Source organism: Schistocerca nitens, chromosome 4, assembly GCF_023898315.1.
Source record: "Schistocerca nitens isolate TAMUIC-IGC-003100 chromosome 4, iqSchNite1.1, whole genome shotgun sequence".
Classification (NCBI taxonomy): domain Eukaryota; kingdom Metazoa; phylum Arthropoda; class Insecta; order Orthoptera; family Acrididae; genus Schistocerca; species Schistocerca nitens.
The window spans coordinates 832,073,217-832,094,823 of record NC_064617.1 but is presented as its reverse complement, the minus strand read 5'-3'; the positions used below and the strand labels follow the sequence as shown (position 1 = coordinate 832,094,823).

Below are 21,607 nucleotides of genomic sequence, written 5' to 3'. Positions count from 1 at the left end.
TAAAGATGACTGTTAGTGCCAACAAACATGTTTTTACTGGACATCTAGAAGTAGAGCCCATGCCATGAACATTCAGTAAGATTATTTCAACAAAATTATCCTCTTGGACCATGTATAACAATAGTAACCATTAAATATGAATGCAGTGTGTAGAGAAGATATAAGAAAAAGAAATTTGGCACTTTAAGAACAGTTATATGGACAATGTTTGTGTACTATCTAAAAGAAGATATTTAGTTGTACTGCAGCCTTATTTTCTGCAACTGTTGGAAGTACAAACTCAATCTTCCATGGCACATGCAAGTTTAAAATGTGATATTGCTAAATTTTCATTTGACAAAAGGAATCCTGTTTTCCACTTGATGAAACTATAAGGAAATTAAATTATGTTACATTTCAAAGAAAATGCATGAACAGTAATACAGGAATGTTTCATAGTGCTGTATAAACTCAAGTGGCTAATAAAAACATAAGGCATGAAATTACCTAGAGAGAAGACCAAACATCTGAACTTATTTATTTAATGATAAATGCAGGTAAGAAGAAAACAAAGATCATATGGCATAAAGAAGTTAAATATTCTGACAAAGAAATGTTCCAGATGCAAGCCATTTTTTAATATTTTGCAGATCATGATTTTGTTTCACATGTTTTGCAAAATGATTTTTTGTGTTACCAGATACTTAACACTGATAACACTCATAGTAAACAAATGTGAAAAGTCCAATTCCATATTCCATCTATCACAACTGCAAAACAGTTTGAGTGTGGATCATGGCAAATTTGATGATGAGATACAAGTATGAATGGCTCTCATTGATTTAAATTAATACACAAATATGAATGGTAAGATAATTATTTTTCTGTATAAAAGAGCTCTAAGTGAAATATAATTAACAGTTGTAGAAAGGAAAATGTGTGATGTCTTGTGTACACAATGAGGTAGCAGTGTAGAGGCAACTTAAAATGGAATGTGTGGTCAGGAATCATGACCTATGGAATAATCTTATTGGTGACTCTTTTTTAGGTATGGCTTTCTGATCTGCAGCTGTGACATTTTTTTTAAAAAAAAGGAACTAGCACAACTACAAAGAGAATACGAGGAACTCAGAATACCAATACCATTAAGTATAAGACAGGTAATTATAAGCAAATGAATGTGGCCAAAATACCTTGATAATACTACACTGAAACACTGACTTGCAAATGGAGAGCCAAATAAAACAGTTAATATTGCACACTTAAAATATGATAACACAATTTTTTAAAATACTTCTATCTTCACAGTATTTCAATGTTAAGAAAATATGAGGTCAGTTTTGCAAATCTTTTGCCTGCATTGTATTATTTGGTCTTTTTTTTTCCCCTTTTTCTCATTTACCTGTAATATTTGGCAGTTGCTTTATACATGAACATTATTCATTAACAAAATAAAAATGTAAGTATTAGCAATAGCAACTGGTATACAAAATCCCTACAACCTCCTTATACTACTGGCACTGTACAGCTACGTCTGGAATGCATTAGCTTGCTTCCCAACTAAATATCACTTTCACAAAAGAAAAATCATTTTGTGCTAAAATTCTATGTTGTAAACAATTAAATAAAAGCAACAAAAATTTTCAACCATTTTCTGAAGTTTGTAACACTCCCTTAAAATGAATTCCAATAAAAAGAACTCCCAATTCTTGTATCCATCTATGTCATTCTTCACTTCTAAGCTATGTATTATGATATGCTTTAAAATGTTCATTTAAACCATCACACTCACCAAATAAATTAATTTTGCTTTCAGTTTGTATTTACATTACATTCATCATCAGAATATATATATATATATATATATATGTACACACAATGGAAGTATTTTAGTATACCAGAATACTCAGTCTTTGAAATCTTAAGTACATAGTGTTCACTTTGTAACGTCAAATTTCAGGACAAAAGTTGATTCACGTGTATTCGTACATTATATTTCTTCAAACCACAGTTAAAGTAGTTCATGTTGCACCAAACATTGACTGATGATAGGCACACAGGGTTCCGTAGGAACCATAGCTATCGAATCACCAACTGTTGTAACATGCACGAGATTACATGATACATTCACACACATTGTGCTATTTCTAGTCATTTTCAATATATTTCATTTCATTATCAACAAATGATTTTTTTATGTCTCTTCTGGTAAAAGCTGAATGGTGCAATGGAGAACTTTTTGAAGTTGCGAAGTGTTTCCTGGTGATTTGCACCGTGAATATTCTACATGCAGTTAACAAACTGACTAGCAATCACTTCACCAGCAGTCACATCACTCTCATTTCACAAGTCAAATGACCTAGCAGTGATGACATAGTGCTGGTAGATCTGATTTGGTTTCATCCAGTTGGCCTGCAAAACAAATACATAGCTCAAATATCATGGAAGAGAGAGGTATCAAAATCTTCATGTGAATTTTTCCTATTGTTATAAACTATTGCTTAGAACTCAAAGATGAAACCGTGGAGGAGTTCTAAACTAGTATAAGTTGGAATATCTTTGCTATAATTAGTCAATTTATTTCTTACCAAGGTGTTTAAAGTTTGGACGGGTCATAATTTTCAAACTTCCAGTGCTGCCTTTCCATGTTTTCATCACATTCTAACATCTGCAACTTTTGTTTATTTTCACTTATTGCAAGGCACTTCTTGCTGCTCCCATGTTGTAAGAGCTTTGTCTAGGGAAAAAAAATTAAATTCATTGTCACTGATACTTATTTATGTAAAACATACATACTGTGTTGGTGGAATGAAAATGTTCTTGTGACTTGTGTCACATCATTGACAATCAATAACAAATGTAATTGTATAATGTTACTGGGAGATTAACAGATCTACTCACCAAGTGGCAGCAGAAGGAAACATAAATAAAGGGTGCAAGCTTTCAGAGTCAGTGGCTCGCCCTTTTGGCAGAAGGGTCAAGGGAAAGGAAGAGGGGTGAAGGAAAAGAACTGGCAAGGTTTAGGAAATGGGGAGGGTTTGGAAAAGTCACCCAGGGCCCTAGGTCAGTGGAGACTTATCAGACAAGAGGAAGAGGAAAAACTCATTGTTGATTACTGCACCAGAAGAGACTTGAAATCCTGGGAGCATAAAGGTGGAAGATAGTGTAATAAGCAAGATGGACAAAACATCATGCAAGAGTTAATAAGAGCAGAAAGCTAAGGGCATTGTATGTGATAGCAGTGGATGGTGAGGAAAAATAGATCTCAGAAAATGAAAGATACCGAAAACTAAAAGGGAGTGATAAAAGGAATAGTTACTGAGAAGAAATGCTGACACAAAAAATTAACACATTAAGACCAGTAATGCCAGTTCCCACCTATGGAGTTCTGAGAAATTGGTGTCAGGGGAAGAATCCAGATGGTACATGTGGTGAAACGGGCACTGAGGTCACAAATGTCATGTTATAGAACATGCTCTGCTACAGGATATTATGTGTTGCTATTATACACATTCTACCTAACCCCACTCATCTAAGTGATAACTTGGTGATAGCCATACAAATGTAAAAAGCAGAACAATGTTTACATAATAGCTGGTACACAAAGTGTAATTTCACAGGTGGCTCTCTTTGATAGTATCAGTTTTGCCAGTTAGATGGGTGCACAGGACAAGTGTTACAGTGGGGATGGAGCCATTGGGTTGGGCAATGGATTCAGAAGGAGCACAGGGTCTGGTTTTATGAAGACAAGGCCTTGTTGAAGTAGCTGATTAATATGAGTACATTCAAGACAAGGATAATACTGGGTGATGAGAGGTATACACCTAAGTCATTTTTTGGAAGGATCAGCACTACCAGGATTGGAAGTGATGGGCCAAGAAATTTGCTTTTAAACTAGGCTGGTGGGGCAATAATATCCAGTGAATGCTGAGGTGAGAATGGTGGTATTGTTGTATAGAGACTGCCATCTGATCAAGTATGTTTGTCTTGAATGCCAAGGCTGTAAGAGATGGAACTGTCAAAATCTAAGTATTGTGGTTTGTTAGTGGGCTCAATATGAACAGAAATGTATGGCTGACCATCAGTGAGGATGAGGTCAACATCAAGGATTTCATCACAATTCACAACCCTTTCTCAGATTCCTACAACATGACCATAACCTGTCCTCTGCAGAACATCAATCTCTTCAATTGCCAGGAACTGATTACTCGATCATCAGTTTGCCTTGAATGCCAAGGCTGTATGGCAGGGAACATTTGACATGGAAATGACGGCATCTGTCAGCAGACAAGGGATCTACCACTGTGGTACTTGACGAATGGGAGTATGTAAGAAAGGGTCTGTGCCAGATGTCTGATACCTCTACATATAGAAATCATTCATCAAAATCCCATCCCTGTGATAAACTGACCTACAGTCTCTCCTTAAAACCTCAGGCCTCTCACAAGGACTGACACCGTAATCCAAAGAATTTTGCACTCCCACTTCAGATCCACAAATCCAGTCACCCAAGCTGTTGCATAGCTGTTGGCTTCAAAGCACCCACTGAATCATATCTGCCTTAGTTTATCAACACCTGCAACCTTAGTACAAAGACTTCCCTCCTATACTAAAGACACTGACCATTTCTTACATCACCTGAAATCGTGCCCATCCCACTACCACCACACACCTCGCTTGTCACCGTTGATGCCACCTTCTTCTATACCGACATCCCCTGTCTGTTTGCTGCTGAACATTGCCTTGACCAGTGCCCACCCGATTCCAAATGTATGACATCCTTTCTCCTCACCTTAATCAACTTTATGTTTACTGGCAACTACTTTACCTTCGAGGGACAGATGTACAAACAGATCAAGGGCATGGCCATGGGAACCAGAATGGGTCCTTCCTATACCAACCTTTTCATGGTTCCCTTGGAGAGGGCTTTCCTGGAATCCATAAGCCTGCAGCCCCTGGTTTGGTTTAGATACATTGATGACATCTTTGCCATATAGACTCATTGTGAAGCTGACCTGTTCACATTTTCGGAATCTCTAAATACACTCTCCCAATTAAATTTCACATGGCCCTACTCCAAATCCCATGCCATTTTCCTTGATGTTGACCTCATCCTCTCTGAGGGTCAGCTAAACATTTAGTTCACATTAAACCTACTAACAAATAACAGTACTTTCATTCTGACAGATGCCGTCATTTCCATGTCAAATGTTCCCTGCCATACAGCCTTGGCATTCAAGGCAAACATACTTGTTCAGATGGCAGACTCTTTACAGCAATACACTGCCAGTCTCGCATCAGCCTTCACTGGACATAATTACCATAACTGCCTAGTTCAAAAGCAGATTTCCTGGGCCATCACATCCATTGTTAAACAGCTGATCTTTCCTGGAAACAGCTTAGAGTACACCTCTTTCTTGTCACTTAGTATTATCTTGGTCTTGAATGTACTCATATTAATCAGCTACTTCAACAAGGCTTTGACATCATAAAACCATGCCCTGATATGAGGTCCATTATGTCTGACATTTTGCCCACAACACATGAAATAACCCCCCCCCCCCCAAAAAAAAAAAAAAAAAAAAAAAATATAATCTCCAAATCTCTGTAGACATCCTGGTCAGACACTATGCTCCTTTTGCACCCATTTCCCTACCCTATGGCTCCTACTCCTGTGACTGTCCCCACTGTAACACTTGCCCTATATGCCCTCCTACCACTGCCTGTACCAGCCCTATGCCTTTTGTATTGATATGACACCACCAAGTTATCAGCTAAGACAAATGGGCATAGGTAGAGGGTGTATACTGACAACACACAATATCCTGTTGCAGAGCAAGTCCTGCAATGTGACATTTGTGACCTCAGTGCCTGTTTCACCACATGTGCCATCTGGATTCTTCCCCCAGACACCAGTTTCTCAGAACTCTATAGCTGGGAACAGGCATGTACTTCATTCCTACCACCCACCTGGGGTTAATTTATGTTAATTCCTATGGTCTTCGCATTTTTTCTCAGTAACTATTCCTTTCTTCATTCCCTTTATTTTTTTATATCTTTTAATTTCTGACCTGCCTATTTTTCCCCTCTTATCACACACAATGCCCTTAGCTTTCCGCCCTTATTCACTCTTGCATGATGTTTTGTCAGTAATTTCTGTCTTGTTTTATGCCCTATCTTTCACCTTTAAGCTCTTAGGTTTTCAAATCTCATCTGGTACAGTCAACAACAACCAGTCTTTCCTTCTTATCTTGTTTGGTAAATCTTCCCTGACTTGGGGTCCTGAGCGACTTTTCCGAACTCTCCCATTTCCTAAACCTTGACAGTCCTTTACCGACAGTCCTTTACCTTCACTCCTCTTCCTTCCCCTCCAACACTTCTACCAGAAGCAGGAGCTACTAACTCTGAAAGCCTGCACATTTAGTTAATCTTTATATATATTTTCTCCTGCTGCTGCTTGGTGAGTAGACTTTTTTTATCTATCCAATTTCAATACGTTTTTAAAAATTGATTATTTTCATTGACATATTAGCAATTGTAATTTTATGTAATATTTTGCATTTTCTATATGTTCTGTGCAACTTTCTGATTCACAAGACAATAATTGATTATTTAGAGTGCTACAAGTCAGCCACAGGAATTGGCTGAATTTGCTGCACACATCACAGTTCATAATTTTTTGGCACAACCTGCGAAATGTAGGAAGGCTGAGCTGAAACTTTTGGGCTGATACCAGAATATTATTGATTGGTTGCCATTAGTGATCACATGTGAATAATAAAAATGTATGAGTTTTCCCTATAGGATAATTCTAGTAGATTTAGAAGAAAAAGAACAGTGCTTCCAGGACTTGTTTAAAGTCACATACAACTATGATACAGGTGGTACTGCACTTATAATTTGAAATGCAAATGTCTAACTTTGCCAGCAATTCAGATTATAAATTCTTCAAACCAGTCTGGCAATCTTGTTTTCCTTACAGGCTGTATCATTACAGCAACAACTGTATACTTTCGTACAGACACCTGTGAAGATCTTTCCTTCTTTTAAACCAACCATTCACTCTCTCAGTTTTTACCAGTTATTAAGTGACAAAGCAATTCCAAAGATTATTTTAATACATTGTACCAATAAATGCTCATATATTACAGCTAAATGACCTGGTAGTTGTGCAAGCATTCTACTTTCGTATAGTGCAGTTGTTTTGCTTTGGTCACCTGTCTAGTCACCAGCAATTAATATTTGTGTCATATTTTGCAGCTGTGGTAACTCAATTTACAGAACTAAGTACAAGTTAGGAAATCGATGGAAATTAATAATAATAATAATAATAATAAGTGAGTGAAAATAATAGAGAAAAGATTTTTCACAAGTCACCAAATGTTTACTTACATCTGGATGATACTGCCAGAACTGATTGCCCTTTGATCCATGGCACGGATACAAAATTACATCTTGTCCTGCATAATCAAGACAAGCTTCATCCCGGCGGATTTCTCCTGCTTTGCTTAACATCCAGTACTGCAGATACAAATTATTCACATAAATGTAAAGAAGAATGAGGAGTTTGAGGTGATTGCATATCAATTTTTTCCACAAGTTGCCGTTACACTGTCAGTGGAAAGTTTACTCGTACATAAGATGTGTACATTTGCTTATTCTCAGAACACGCACAGAAGGGAAATATAACAACAAACAATAAAAATAAACAACCTTAATTTATCCATGTTAATTGTGGTTGAACCATGTGGTTGTGGATGGAATTACTTTAAGTAATGAGCAACTAATTTTTATAATTATGCATATCAGTAATTTTGCTATTCATCTTTATTTGGTTATTATGAAGAAGTGTCTGTTACTGTACTTAATATACTAAACCAATTTTATTCACCTCTCCAACTGAGTGAAGTGACACACTGGTTAAGGCAATGGACTTGCATTCAGGAGGCTGGTGGTTAAAGCCCTTATTCAGCTGTACACGTACAGATTATCCATGGTTTCCCCAAATTGCCTAAGTGAAATTCCAATACGATTCGTTTGAACAATACCATGTTGGCCCTCCTTCAGAACACAATTCTGCATAGTGTTGATTTTACAAGTCCTTGGTAGGTTTCTGAAGATAAGTGGCACCAGACGTCTATGCACAGGTCATGTAATAACCATAAATTATGGGCTGGTGTTTCGAGGGTATGGAGCTAATAGTATACATACCAGATGTATTCTATTGGTTTCAAGCTTCAGGTAAATTTGATGGTCAAGATATCAACTTGTGTTCACTATTATGCTCACCAGCTCACAGTGGTATGATTGTGGTCTTGTGACGTAACAGTTATCCCGTTGGAAGATGCCATCACCACTGGGAAGGCTATCAAGCATGATCATCAATAATGTTAACATACTCTACAGCTGGGATTGTGCCTTTGGTTACTACTACAGATCCCATGGAAGCTCACAGCATAATACTGCCCCCACTGGCCTGTGTCTGTGGTGCAGTGCATGGTTTGTGCAGCTGTTCACCTGGATGATGGCATATCTCGACATGACAGTCAACCTGGTGTCTCAAGAAATGCAATTCATTCAACCAGGTGACAAGTTTCCAATGATCTTTGGATCAATCTTTGTTGACCCTATACCCACTGCTATTATAATTGACAAGGTCATGTGTCAACCAGCACTATACTCTGTTATCAGATCTGCCACAGACTGCTGCATATCCTGCTTTACAGGGCAGGCAAGCCTTAGACCTCCACATTCTGTGATGAAGTACTGACATCTAGCAAGTTGTCACCTACCTGACCAACCACCTTTGCTATTTCCAAACAGCTTATTCCCAGGTATCAAGCCATAATAATCTACACTGAATCAAAGTCTCTTGTGTCAGGGGATTTCGCAACTTGCAGCTCGTATCATTGCTTCATTGATACCCCCTTCACCTCTGCACTGTTTATATAACTTCCTCACCATGTTGCATGCCCACAATGCCATTAGATGGCGTTCTGCCTCGTGGTGGATAGTGGTCATAATGCTTTGACTCATCAGTTTCTATGAAGGTTACATAAGGTTGTTGAAGAGAACATTTCTACAATTAATAATAATTACTGGTACGGCTAAACTGTCAGGCTAACATATTACCTCATTTTCAAAATTATGTAGTTGCTAACAAACATTCTGAACTGCCTTAACATGACAGATATGTGTATTACCATGGAAATAATCACAACACATCCTCAAACAGCATAAGAAAAGGAATGAATTTCTTTTTACGGTAACAAAATGTCCTCTAGCATAATGTATCTTCATCAGTTTCTGAAAAGGTTATATAGCATTAATCTAATGGCAAGCTCTCTTGTTCTGTTTCTATTGCTCGTCAACAACAAATATCACTAAAAGAAAAACTTCATGTTCATAACACCAATATAATAATCCATTGTGGCTTACCATTATAGAATATATTAATTATGTGGGCAAGAAATGAAATAAAAGGGAGAGACATAATGTGAGTCTTTATATTTCTTGCCAGTAATTTCAAATAAGCTAACTCATTGGCAGAGAGCATAAATTATCATTACACCATCATAAATGATATTTTAAACAATTTTTTTGCCACTTTGAACTCAAGTATTATACCCTTCTTTTAAATTAGATTGTTAGGAACCCTCCCCCCTTTAGAATGTGTTAATGGATTAGTTCATACAATATACATTTATAATGCCTTTCATAACATAGGACTCTTTGTCTCAGTATTATCACATAATATTAAGTTATAAGAATAGGGAATTTAAACACATGTTAGTGCACATATGCAATGTAGAAAAAAAACCAGAACAGACCAGAGCACACTTCAATTTGATACATGCACATGCCACATGCTTAGATAAAAATAAACATTGTAAGCATTCAATTAATAATCTTGAGATATCTATACTGACACGGGAAGCAGCTGAGATTCAGTCATCTGTCAATTATTTCTTGGTCAGTTGAATATTGAGAGCTATTCCACTGTGTGTGTGTGTGTGTGTGTGTGTGTGTCTGTGTGTCAGTGAGTGAATAGTAAATGTCAGGCCTCATACAAAATTTGCAATAATCCAGCACAGATGATTATTGAACTGATCTAGAATATACACCCCAGGGGGACAGACTTGTTACAGTGTTATTGCAGTACACTTTGAGAACTGGAATCAACTGGTACAATTTTAGGATTAGCAATCAAATGAAACAGTTCATACACAGACAGATCCAGATGAAGGTTTCTTTTTAAGTAAGTAAGTTCAAAGGACTGTAACATAGTGAAACACCACAGCTTCCAAGCAAACCTTACCTAACTGGAAACAATATTAAATGTTTCCTATTTGATTATATATTATTTTTATTAATTAAAAAAGTTTTATGATAAAAGGACAGATAGCATATGTTCATCTATATACATAAATTTGCTAATAGAAAAAACTGCTTTCAGCACTTGTTCAAGGTTGGAAATGTTGTATGTTATGCCTCTATTGTGCAAACAATATGACTGATCAGACTATTACAATTTATTGCATAGGTTGGAAAGTTTTTGTGCCTTGAGAGTGATACCTGACCACATGAGTATAAACCTTTATTTGGCAATGTTTTTCTTCTGCAGCATCAAAATTATACACTGTTTTTGCAACATAATCCAAATTTCACTCTTGGATGGGCTATAGTGCTCACAAGTAATATTTAAGCTCTCATATACAATGATATGTCTCTGGTGAAAAGCTTCTGTATAGGGTACATCTTTAGCAGACATAATAAAAAAGGCTAATGTGTGTCATTTAGGAAGAGGTGGTATCAGAAACTTCTAATTAAATCAAGATTTTCCATTTCTCAACTGCAAATAGCGAAATGTACATTGGCAGAAAATAAAATATAAAAAGCTATTGCTTCCTGCAAGGCTTAAAAACTATTGCACTTCTTAGAAATGACACTTGGCTAACTTGAGTAATGAGAGTCATGCAAATTCCTAATAATTTAATACTTTAGTTTATAATGTAACAATACGTGTGCTTTATTCTTTCACCTATATCACACCCCCTCCATGTGATGAAGTACCATTGTTACAAATCCTACACCTTTCTATTTGTAGAACCCAAAGTTAATACATCTGTTTGTCTAACTTATGGCAAGAGAAAGTAACACATCAGTTGTGTCTTGCAAGTTGACAATTTTGCTTCACTATAAATTCTTGAAACTCTGTATATTTTGTTACCTTTCTTCTATGATTCAGCAGTTTGGATGCAGCTGATGGATCACTAGACAAAAGTGAAGTGTGGTCACAGCTCAGGGGCTAATTACCCATTCAAAGGTGATACCACAGTTTAATATCGAATATAACATAGACTGTGTGTGTGTGTGTGTGTGTGTGTGTGTGTGTGTGTGTGTGTGTGTGTGTGTGTGTACCCACACTTTTTCCACATGCATGAAGCATTATCTGACATGAAAGCAGCACTAAGATCCCTGGACCAATCATTAATAGACAGCATGGCCTCTGGATTTGTTGATCAGTTTCCGACGAAAGCCACCTAATTATGTTATAAAAATCTTAAACAATGTAGAAATTGTCACCATTAACTTCTCAGTCAAAAGTCAGATTGACAATGGTAATGGCACTTGTTCCCATAATGCTAAAGATTTTACACAGCTATGACTTGTGTGTGTATTCAGAAAATTTTATTCACTACATCTGGCATAAGAAACCCATGTCCTTGTTGAAGCAGAAAGCACATAACATACTCGGTATGATGTATATCAATAACATAAAACTTCTATCACATCTTGGCTACTTTTTCATTTATTACTGCTGCTGTTCGTTCATTGACTATTCAATTTCATATTTTGCTTCTCTAATGTCTGCAAAAATAACAACATGTTGCAGTATGCACATTTCTGGTCTCCGTAAGCACTTGCTTTGAACGTCATTTAATATGTTTAACATACCAGCTTTTTGTATATCTGTGTTAACTACCAAAAGCTTGGCAAATTAATATAGCAATGGGAAAGACAAATTGGAATATAAATATATGTGAGGGTAGATGACTAATGTTTTAGACTACTTATTGGTTATTTCAATACGGAATCCAATCAGATACTGATCAATGCATTACCTGTTGGCATGGATTGGGTTCTTTACTACCATTTTCCACACTCAGCTTTCAGCATATAAAACTCGCAACTTGAATAACAAATTTTGAAACACTAATTTTCTTACTTCTTGTTGTTGTGGTCTTCAGTCCAAACACTGGTTTGATGCAGCTGTCCATGCTACTCTATTCTGTGCAAGCAGAATAACTACTGAAACATACATCCTTCTGAATCTGCTTAGTGTATTCATCTCTTGGTCTCCCTCTATGATTTTTACCCTCCATGCTTCCCTCCAGTTCTAAATTGGTGGTCGCTTGACGCCTCAGAACTTGTCCTACCAACTGATCCCTTCTTCTAGTCAAGTTGTGCCACATTCCTCTCCTCCTCGTTAGTTATGTGATCTACCTATCTAATCTTCAGCACTCTTCTATAGCATCACATTTCAAAAAGCTTCTATTCTCTTCTTGTCTAAAATGTAAATTGTCCAAGTTTTACATCCATACATGGCTACACTCCAAACAAATACTTTCAGAAAAGACTTCCTGACACTTAAATCTATACTCAATGTTAACAAATTTCTCATCCAGAAACGCTTTCCTTGCCATCATCAATCTAAATTTTATACCCTCTATACTTCAACCATCCTTAGTTATTTTGCTGCCCAAATAGCAAAACTCATCTACTACTTTACATGTCTCATTTCCCAATCTAAATCCCTCAGCGTTGCCCGATTTAATTCAACTATATTCCATTATACTCATTTTACTTTTGTTGATGTTCATCTTATAGCCGCCTTTCAAGACACTGTCCATTCCATTCAAGTGTTCTTCCAAGTCCTTTGCTGTCTCTGACAGAATTACAATGTCTTCAGGAAGCCTCAAGGTTTTTATTTTCTCTCCCTGGATTTTAATTCCTACTCCAATTTTTTCTTTAGTTTCCTTAACTGCTTGCTCAATGTACAGATTGAATAACACCAGGGATAGGCTACAACCCCGTCTCACTCCATTCTCAACCATTGCTTCTCTTTCGTGCCCTTTGACTCTTATAACTGCCTTCTGGTTTCTGTTCAAATTGTAATTAGCCTTTCGTTCCCTGTATTTTACCCCTAACACTTTCAGAATTTGAAAGAGAGTATTCCAGTCAATAGTGTCAAAAGCTTTCTCTAAGTCTACAAATGCTATAAATGTAGATTTGCCTTTCCTTAATCTATCTTCTAAGATAAGTTGTAGGGTCAGTATTGCCTCCAGTGTTCCTGCATTTCTACGGAATCCAAACTGATCTTCCCCGAGGTCGGCTTCTACCAGTTTTTCCATTCGTCTGTAAAGAATTCGTGTTAGTATTTTGCAATTGTGACTTAGTAAACTGATAGTTTGGTAATTTTCACACCTGTCAGCACCTGTTTTCTTTGGAATTTGAATTATTATATTCTTCTTGAAGTCTGAGGGTATTTCGCCTGTCTCATACATCTTGCTCACCAGATGGCAGAGTTTTGTCAGGGCTGGCTCTCCCAAGGCTATCTGTAGTTCTAATGGACTGTTGTCTACTCCCGGGCCTTTGTTTCAACTTAGGTCTTTCAGTGCTCTGTCAAACTCTTCACGCAGTATCATATCTCCCACTTCATCTTCATCTATGTCCTCTTCCATTTCCATAGTACTGTCCTTAAGAACACCGCCCTTGTATAGATCCTCTATATACTCCTTCCACCTATCAGCTTTCCATTCTTTGCTTTGGACTGGTTTACCATCTGAGCTCTTGATGTTCATACAGGTGGTTCTCTTTTCTCCAAAGGTCTCTTTAATTTTTCTGAAGGCAGCATCTGTCTTAACCCTAGTGACATGTGCTTCTACATCCTTACATTTATCCTCTAACCATTCCTGCTTAGTCGCTTTTCACTTCCTGTTGTTTTCAATTTTTACACTCTGTATTCCTTTTCGCCTGCTTCATTGACTGTATTTTTATATTTTCTCCTTTCATCAATTAAATTCAATATTAAATGTGTTACCCAGGGATTTCTACTAGCCTCATCTTTTACCTACTTGACTCTGCTGCCTTCAATATTTCATCTCTCAAAGCTACATATTCTTCATCTACTGTATTCCTTTCCCCTGTTCTTGTCAATTGTTCCCTAATGCTCCCTCTGCAACTCTCTATAACCTCTAGTTCCTCTAGTTCTTCCAGTTTATGCAGGTTCCATCTCATTAAATTTCTACCTTTTTACAGCTTTTTTAGTTTTAATCTACAGTTCACAACCAATAAATTGTAGTCAGAATCTATATCTACCCCTGGAAATGTCTTACAATTTAAAACATGGTTCCTAAATCTCGGTCTTACCGTTATATAACCAATCTGAAACCAACTAGTGCCTCCAGGTCTCTTCCATGTATATAACCTTCTTTCATGATTCTTAAACCAAGTATTAGCGATGATTATGTTATGCTCTGTGCAAAATTCCTCTTTCATTCCTTACCTCCAATCCATATTCACCTACTACTTTCCTTCTCTTTTTTCCTACTATCTAATTCTAGTCCCTCATGACTATTAAATTTTTGTCTCCCTTAACTACTTGAATAATTTCTTTTATCTCATCATACATTTCTTCAATCTCTGCATCATTTGCAGAGCTAGTTGGCATATAAACTTATACTATTGGGGTAGGTGTGGGCTTCATGCCTATCTTGACTACAATAATGTGTTGACTATGCTGTTCATAATAACTTATCTGTGTTCCTGTTGTTGTATTCATTATTAAACCTACTCGTGCATTACTCCTATTTGATTTTGTATTTATAACCCTGTATTCACCTGACCACAAGTCCTATTCCTCCTGCCATCAAACTTCAGTAATTCCCAGTATATCTAACTTTAACCTATATATTTCCCTTTTTAAATTTTCTAACCTACCTGCCCGATTAAAGGGTCTGACATTCCACACTCCGATCTGTAGAATGCCAGTTCTGTTTCTCCTGATAACAACGTCCTCCTGAGTAGTCCCCATCTGGAGATCCAAATAGGGGACTATTTTACCTCTGAAATTTTTTACCCAAGGGGTACACCATCATCATTTAACCATACTGTAAAGCTGCATACCCTCAGAAAAAATTACAGTTGTAGTTTCCCCTCATTTTCAGCTGTTCACAGTACCAGCACAGCAAAGCTGTTTTTGTTGATGTTACAAGGCCAGTTCAGTCAATCATTCAGACTGTTGCCCTTGGAACTACTGAATAGGCTGCTGCCCTCTTCAGGAACCACACGTTTGTCTAGCCTCTCAGCTGATACCTCCCCATTGTGGTTGCACATACAGTATGATTATTTGTATCACTGAGGCATGCAAGCCATATCCGTACAATGCTATAATATTGCACTTACATTCTTCCACTTTGATAAGAAAAGTAAGTGTTAGCGAATCATGATTACAACCACATTTGCAATATGCAAATATTGAGAACTAATAGAGTGTGAAGCAGTTTAAGCATGAATAGTACTAAATTTAGTTTGATAATGACCATAACATTTGTAGGAGGCAGAAAGGCCATCTGAATTGTTACAGAATATTAATGAAACACAATTTAGCAAAATACAGAACTTGAATATTTGCTTACTTATAAAAAGTATTACCTTTTGAGAATTTTTAGCTGACTACGAAGCTTAGAAGCTGGAGTATCAAAACAAAATGCACTTTGAATCTCATAAAACTTGCTGTACTGAGTCGTTAGTGAAATATGAAATATTTCAATTATATCATAAATCAGAATTTCAAAACACACTTGATTTGAAAAATTGTTGATACTAGAATTCTATTTGTCAAGTGGTGGCAGGAGAAAACACACATAATGGTATTGAAATTTGCAAACTTTCAGAGCCAGTGGCTCCTCCTCCTTGCAGAGAGGTCGAAGGGGAAGGAAGACGGGTGAAGGAAAATGGGAGAGTCCAGGAAAGTTGCCCAGAACCCTGGGGCAGAGGAGATGTACCAGCTGGGATGAAAAGGAAAGGCTAAGACTCCTGCCAACACTTGGCGAGTAAATTTTTTATTCATCCAATTACATTATATTGTGAAAAATTGATTATTTTCATTGATATGATATTCTATCTGGATTTTTACACTTTTCAAGTAATACAGAAAACTTTAGAAATGTAAAAATATGAATGTAATCTTGTCTAGAAATTTATAAAATGACTACTGTTTTCATGTTACCCATGCTATTAAACACAGGAACTGTAAATTAAATTTCTATAATTAATGCTCATTTCATAAAGGAAGAGCTACTGCACGAAAACCACCAACTTCTGTTTAGGTTTTATCATTACTATTGTCTTCTATATGTCACTTGCCTAAGGAGGTTAAAATGTAGTAATTTATCTGATTTTGGTCTAAGTCTGCCATGTTTAACACTCAGAAACTAAAGACCAGAAGTGGTTCAGGTGTGACAGAATACAGACATTCTATTATGTCATGTGTATTTTGTTTCATTTTATTGCACAATATTACGATTTATGGTGGAACAGTGTATTACACTGAGTTAGAGTTAATCTGTTGACTGAATAAACAAAAGTCTTCAACTGAATTAAAAGGCCCATGTTTTTATTTATGACAAGATAGATCCAGTTTTTTTTTTTTTTTTTTTCCCTTCGGAAGCTGCACAGTGGATATTTTGAACCTGGAGCAGGCAACTACACAGCTTCAATGCCATTCAACATCTAAGACTCAAGGTAAGTAAATGTCAACACATGGATTTTTTCACACAGCATAAATTTAGTAGAGCTACATTCATGTCATGCACGGAAGGCACACACCAATTTCCAGTCAAGACTACTGACCTAATAAAGGAAGCACTGTGGTATGGATAGGAAGAAGGGAAGAGGAGGAGGAGGAGGAGGAGGAGGAGGAGGAGGAGTGACAGAGAGAGAGGATGAGAGAGAAAGGGGGGGGGGGAGAGAGAGAGAGAGAGAGAGAGAGAGAGAGAGAGAGAGAGAGAGAGAGAGAGAGAGAGAGAGAGAGAGAGCATGGAAACTAGCTGACCATTTATTAATGTCTGACATTTCATGTGATATGTGCATCTGTCTCTAATGAATTCACATGTAGCATGCTTAAAAAATTGCCAGACAAAAGCTATGTGGCAGTAAATCAGAATGTTTCCCCAGGAAAACTAAGAGGCACAGTATCTTCAGTTATTATTTGTAACAGTTTACTTTTTGCTTAGTCATCCACACAAAGGATTGTTAATTCTTAAATATAGCTTGCCCACCATTTACTACTCCCCTTAATGATGTGTCAGTTTCTTTAATATTATTGTCTTATTCAATTTTTCTCAGCAGCTGGTAATTTTAAGTTTTTTGTCCAATTTACTATACTTCTGTAATTATGAAATTTTTATGAACTTATTTGTCATTGTTAGAAGGAGTGAGACACTTACTTTTAGGGAGTTAATGTGACATTTCCATCAAAAAGCTATAATAATAACAGAAACTGTTGCTTTCTACAAGAGTTACTGTCTTTTCTTGATGTGTTATAAGTATGCTGGAATAATGTGACCACTGCTTAAATAATATTAAAATAAGTTTGTCACATTCTTAGTGGTTAATTTTATACTGGTTTCTGACTTTAGAAGCCAAAAACATCAGTCATAAGCATGAATTAATTTGTAACTTTTTTAATTGTTTACTTTTATGCATAGCCCCATCCAAACCGTCACCCTGTGGAAACAAAGAGTAGGCCAGTCCCTCGGTATAAATTATTCTTTAGGTGTTTTCAGGCTAGCAATTTGTTTCCTTTGTTTAGTTTGTTTACCCTGTAGTCTGAGATGGGAAAGTATTGAGGAGAGAGAAGCATGCTTACAGAGATAAGCATGTTGGCAGTGACATACCTGATTGCCACCCTGCTTGTGGCATGGCCACAGTCCGACTTCTTTGTGCATGTCCTCCGGTTTGCAAGCTGAGTCCACACACTGGTTTGACCAGACGTTTGCAATCTGGGCCAATCGAATATCACAACATAAGCAATATGCAAGAGGCAACTAATAAAGATTGTGCCACAGCTCGGGTGAACTGAACCTAGAAGCCTGACAAAAGAATTCTCTGGCTGTTCATACTACACAGTAATTAAAATCTTATCAGCAGTACACAATTTGGAAAAGTGAATTTAGGTAACCACAGTTATTTTGCAGTAAAACATGAGGTGAAAACAGACAACACTGTGTAAACCCAACAGTGTTTTAAATTTTTAAATGTAGCAGCTATAGTTTGCTACAAAGCTTCTGAAATACGATAATTTTGAATGGTATTAAAGTATAACATCTCTTCAAGAATTAGTATGATAGCCAGAGAACATAAATTTTTTCTTCTGATTAGACTTCTAAGCATAGCAGCGTGCAAGTGGCATTGGGCATGTATGGTGGTTGCTGAAGTATGCTCTGGTGCACCTGGATATGGCCAGTCCTGTGGAAACATAGAAATGGAAATGATGCACCCACCTGATTGCCACCTTGGCGATGGCACGGATATGTTCCAACTGGTTTGTGTAGATCAGCCTTACGTGCAGGCGAGTCCAGGCATGTCTTCCCACCAACTCCCATGTTGCGTACCTGATTGCATGCTTCAGTTACAGTGAGTGCTTATGCTGAGTGTCACCAAAGGTTATGAATGTACAACTTCAGAATAAACAGATTTCTCTAAAGTACTCATTCATAATTAATGTACTATCCCTTAAAGTAAGGACAGTTTGAAGTGTAGCTTCACTCATAAGATTCCAGAACACTAAGTTCTTACTTGAACTGAAGCATTTTGGCTTGTAAAATGATGTAAAGACAAGATAAACCAGACAATAGTAACAATGTAAAACAATTAGTTTGCTAATATTAAAAACCTACAAATGGTTAACTTCAACTGCAGTATGTGGATACCATAGCAGATTACCTTCTTTACATGACATTGGTGGAATTTGAGGAAGAAACAATTACAAAGATAAAAAATTTTTGACAGTGAAATGTAAGCAGTAAGGATGTGAGTAGGAAAAATATGAGGTTTGGTTATGTGACAAGAGCTTGAGTGAGAGTGAAAGCTGGTGAGAGAGAGAGAGAGAGAGAGAGAGAGAGAGAGAGAGAGAGAGAGAGAGAGAGAGAGGCCTGATGATATTCATTAACATTAACATAGTGTCATTGATTTTGGAGGAGGATACTTTTAGTTATTGAAAGCCCTTTGGATTCACAAATTTATTGCATTACTCAAGGGATCTGATTGAATTTTTGGAGAATGGGCTTATTCTTCTCACTTTTTCAATCTCTCTCTGTGAAGCAGTTCATTTTTGTTTTTTTCACAATTAATAGTATCAGATTTAGCAGTATTACAGTCTCTCAGATGAATTAAGGTGTAAGCCGTTTCTTTACGATCTCTTAATTATTCACTCAGTAACAGTCAAATCCTGGGACTTTCATGTTATCATGGATGTCTATACTGCAATGATTGACACAAATGCATTTGTTCCATTTCTTTTGTAATGTGATGCAGAAGAAATACTGTTAATCAGTTTTGTAACACTAAATACTTCAGAAGGCTTGGAAATTTTAGAATTGTGATAGCCCTTATAATGTCAAGATGGTGATGATGAAATGTATTCTTGTTAGTTACTGGACACTACCTGGACAAGTTAGCACTGTAGTCACACAAATGCAGAAAACATGTATCATATCTAGAATACTTTCTTATCTGTCGGAAGGAGTATTCAATGAAAAATCACACCTTTTTTAAGTGAACAGAAGTCTGTAAGCTGCTGACACAAGATAACATTGAAAAGACAGAAAACTATCATGAGATGGTTCTAAAATATGAATAAAAATTTAGAAAACAGCTGATAGTAGTCAATGAGTCTTTGCTTTGGCTGTAGTAAATGGATGGATAGCACAATTGAGTTGATGCCAAGGTGACATTTTAGCTCAGGGAGTCATGAATGTAGAAATTTATTTAGGTGGATATCAGAAGTATGATAGTTTTTTCTGCATCCATATTTGACATTTTGAGTGCGCACTTCATTGTCGAGTACTGTGTCATCAGTCTGAACCTGAACCTATTGAACATTGACTTCATTTTCCAAAGTTCCTGCTATATATTTAGAACTTATTTAGTAAGTAAAAATATGTGCACCTTATGGAAGAAACTTGACTTTTCAGAAAGTGATATAAACACTGTATGAGAATAAACTTTACGACCTACCTCACCAGATGCCACAGCCTCGCCTGGTATGAACAGTTCTGGATAGATGTTGTCAAGATACCATTTAAAAGATTTGCAGCCTAACTTCTTGCGGAGCTCCTTCCTGCCACTCACATCACCATAATCACCCTGAACAGATACAAGATTTCAGTTATCCAAACATATGAAGTGACAAGTTGTCTTTATACAATGGCTGTTCAAAAACTATATAACTTTTATTTATAAAACAAATCTTTATCCAGATACAATTGTTTGACACTAGTCACCTTCAAAGTAGTCTTTTACAGCTTCTACACACCTCTCCAAATGCTGCCAGAAGATTTGTTGGAAAGCCTCTTTTGGTATGGTACACAACTGCTCCATTGAATTCTGCATAACATCTTCCCTGTTCTGAAGTCTGGTCTCTTTAGAGTCCTTATTGGTCTAGAGAAAAGCCAGAAATCAGTCAGTGCTAGGTCATGCTAATCTGCCTGCTGCCCCCAAGTCTGGCCATTTGCATCTCACTACTTCAAGAAGGTGACGCAGAACCTCTTGGTAGTACTGCTTATTTTCATTAGCACCTCTGGGTTGTACTCATGATGGACCGTGCAATTGGAATAAAAAAAGGCTGTTAGCATGACTTTCACATTGCTGTGAACTTGCCTCACGTTTTTGGGTCTTGGGGATGATATATGCTTCCATTGCTATGATTGGAACTTTGTTTCTGACTCATACCCATAAACCCTGGACTCATCACCAATGATTACTATATTATGAAAGCTGGGATCACTGTTTACAGTATTCAGCATGCCCTGTGCAATCTCTGACTGAAGTTGCTTCTGTTCAGTTGTTAGCAACTTTGGCACAAATTGTGCCAAGATCCTCTTGAGGTCCAAATGTCCTGTTAAAATGGATTAAATGGAACAAATACTAATTTTAACCTCATTTTATAGTTCTCTGATCATCATTCATCTATCCTGCATCATCAGAGTCCTTATGTTATCAGTAACAAGCTTATCTGCAGATGTTAAGGGCCTATGTGTACGTGCTTCACTCTTCACTGATGACTGGCCATCTTTGAAGCAGTTGTACCACTCCTTTATCTGTGTGGTACCCATTGCTTCATCTCCAAACACTTTCTGAATCTTGCAGATTATTTCAACTTGACAATAGCCAAGTTTAAAACAAAATTTGATGCAATAATGTTGTTCCACTTTTTCCAACATTCTGCCCAAGGCCACTGCTTACACATGTTAACTTGGCAATGGCAAGCCAGTGACTGGTTGTTTTCACAGTCATGGAAAAAAAGAAAAATCAGACATGCACATTGCATATGCCTACAAAT

At 36.9% G+C, this 21,607-nt stretch overlaps 2 protein-coding genes across 4 annotated transcripts in view; one reads left to right on the top strand and one right to left on the bottom strand.

The window, feature by feature from the left end:
* Window positions 1-16,622, top strand: part of LOC126253262 (golgin subfamily A member 7) — a 137,622-nt gene extending 121,000 nt beyond the window's left edge. The window contains exon 6 of the mRNA XM_049954472.1: window positions 15,939-16,622. The gene's annotated coding sequence lies outside the window, so the exon portion shown is untranslated. The remainder of the gene's footprint in view (window positions 1-15,938) is intronic.
* Window positions 1,368-21,607, bottom strand: part of LOC126253261 (putative polypeptide N-acetylgalactosaminyltransferase 9) — a 598,235-nt gene continuing 577,995 nt past the window's right edge. For 2 of the 3 annotated variants that reach the window (XM_049954467.1, XM_049954468.1), the window contains 5 exons: window positions 20,284-20,412; window positions 18,549-18,659; window positions 7,372-7,500; window positions 2,568-2,716; window positions 1,368-2,391 (listed from right to left, as the gene is read on the bottom strand). In XM_049954467.1, coding sequence (XP_049810424.1) covers window positions 2,576-2,716; window positions 7,372-7,500; window positions 18,549-18,659; window positions 20,284-20,412 — 510 coding nt within the window. In that variant the 3' untranslated portion in view covers window positions 1,368-2,391; window positions 2,568-2,575. Of the gene's footprint in view, window positions 2,392-2,567; window positions 2,717-7,371; window positions 7,501-17,942; window positions 18,048-18,548; window positions 18,660-20,283; window positions 20,413-21,607 lie in introns of all 3 variants that reach the window. The other variant, XM_049954469.1, reaches the window with a different exon arrangement.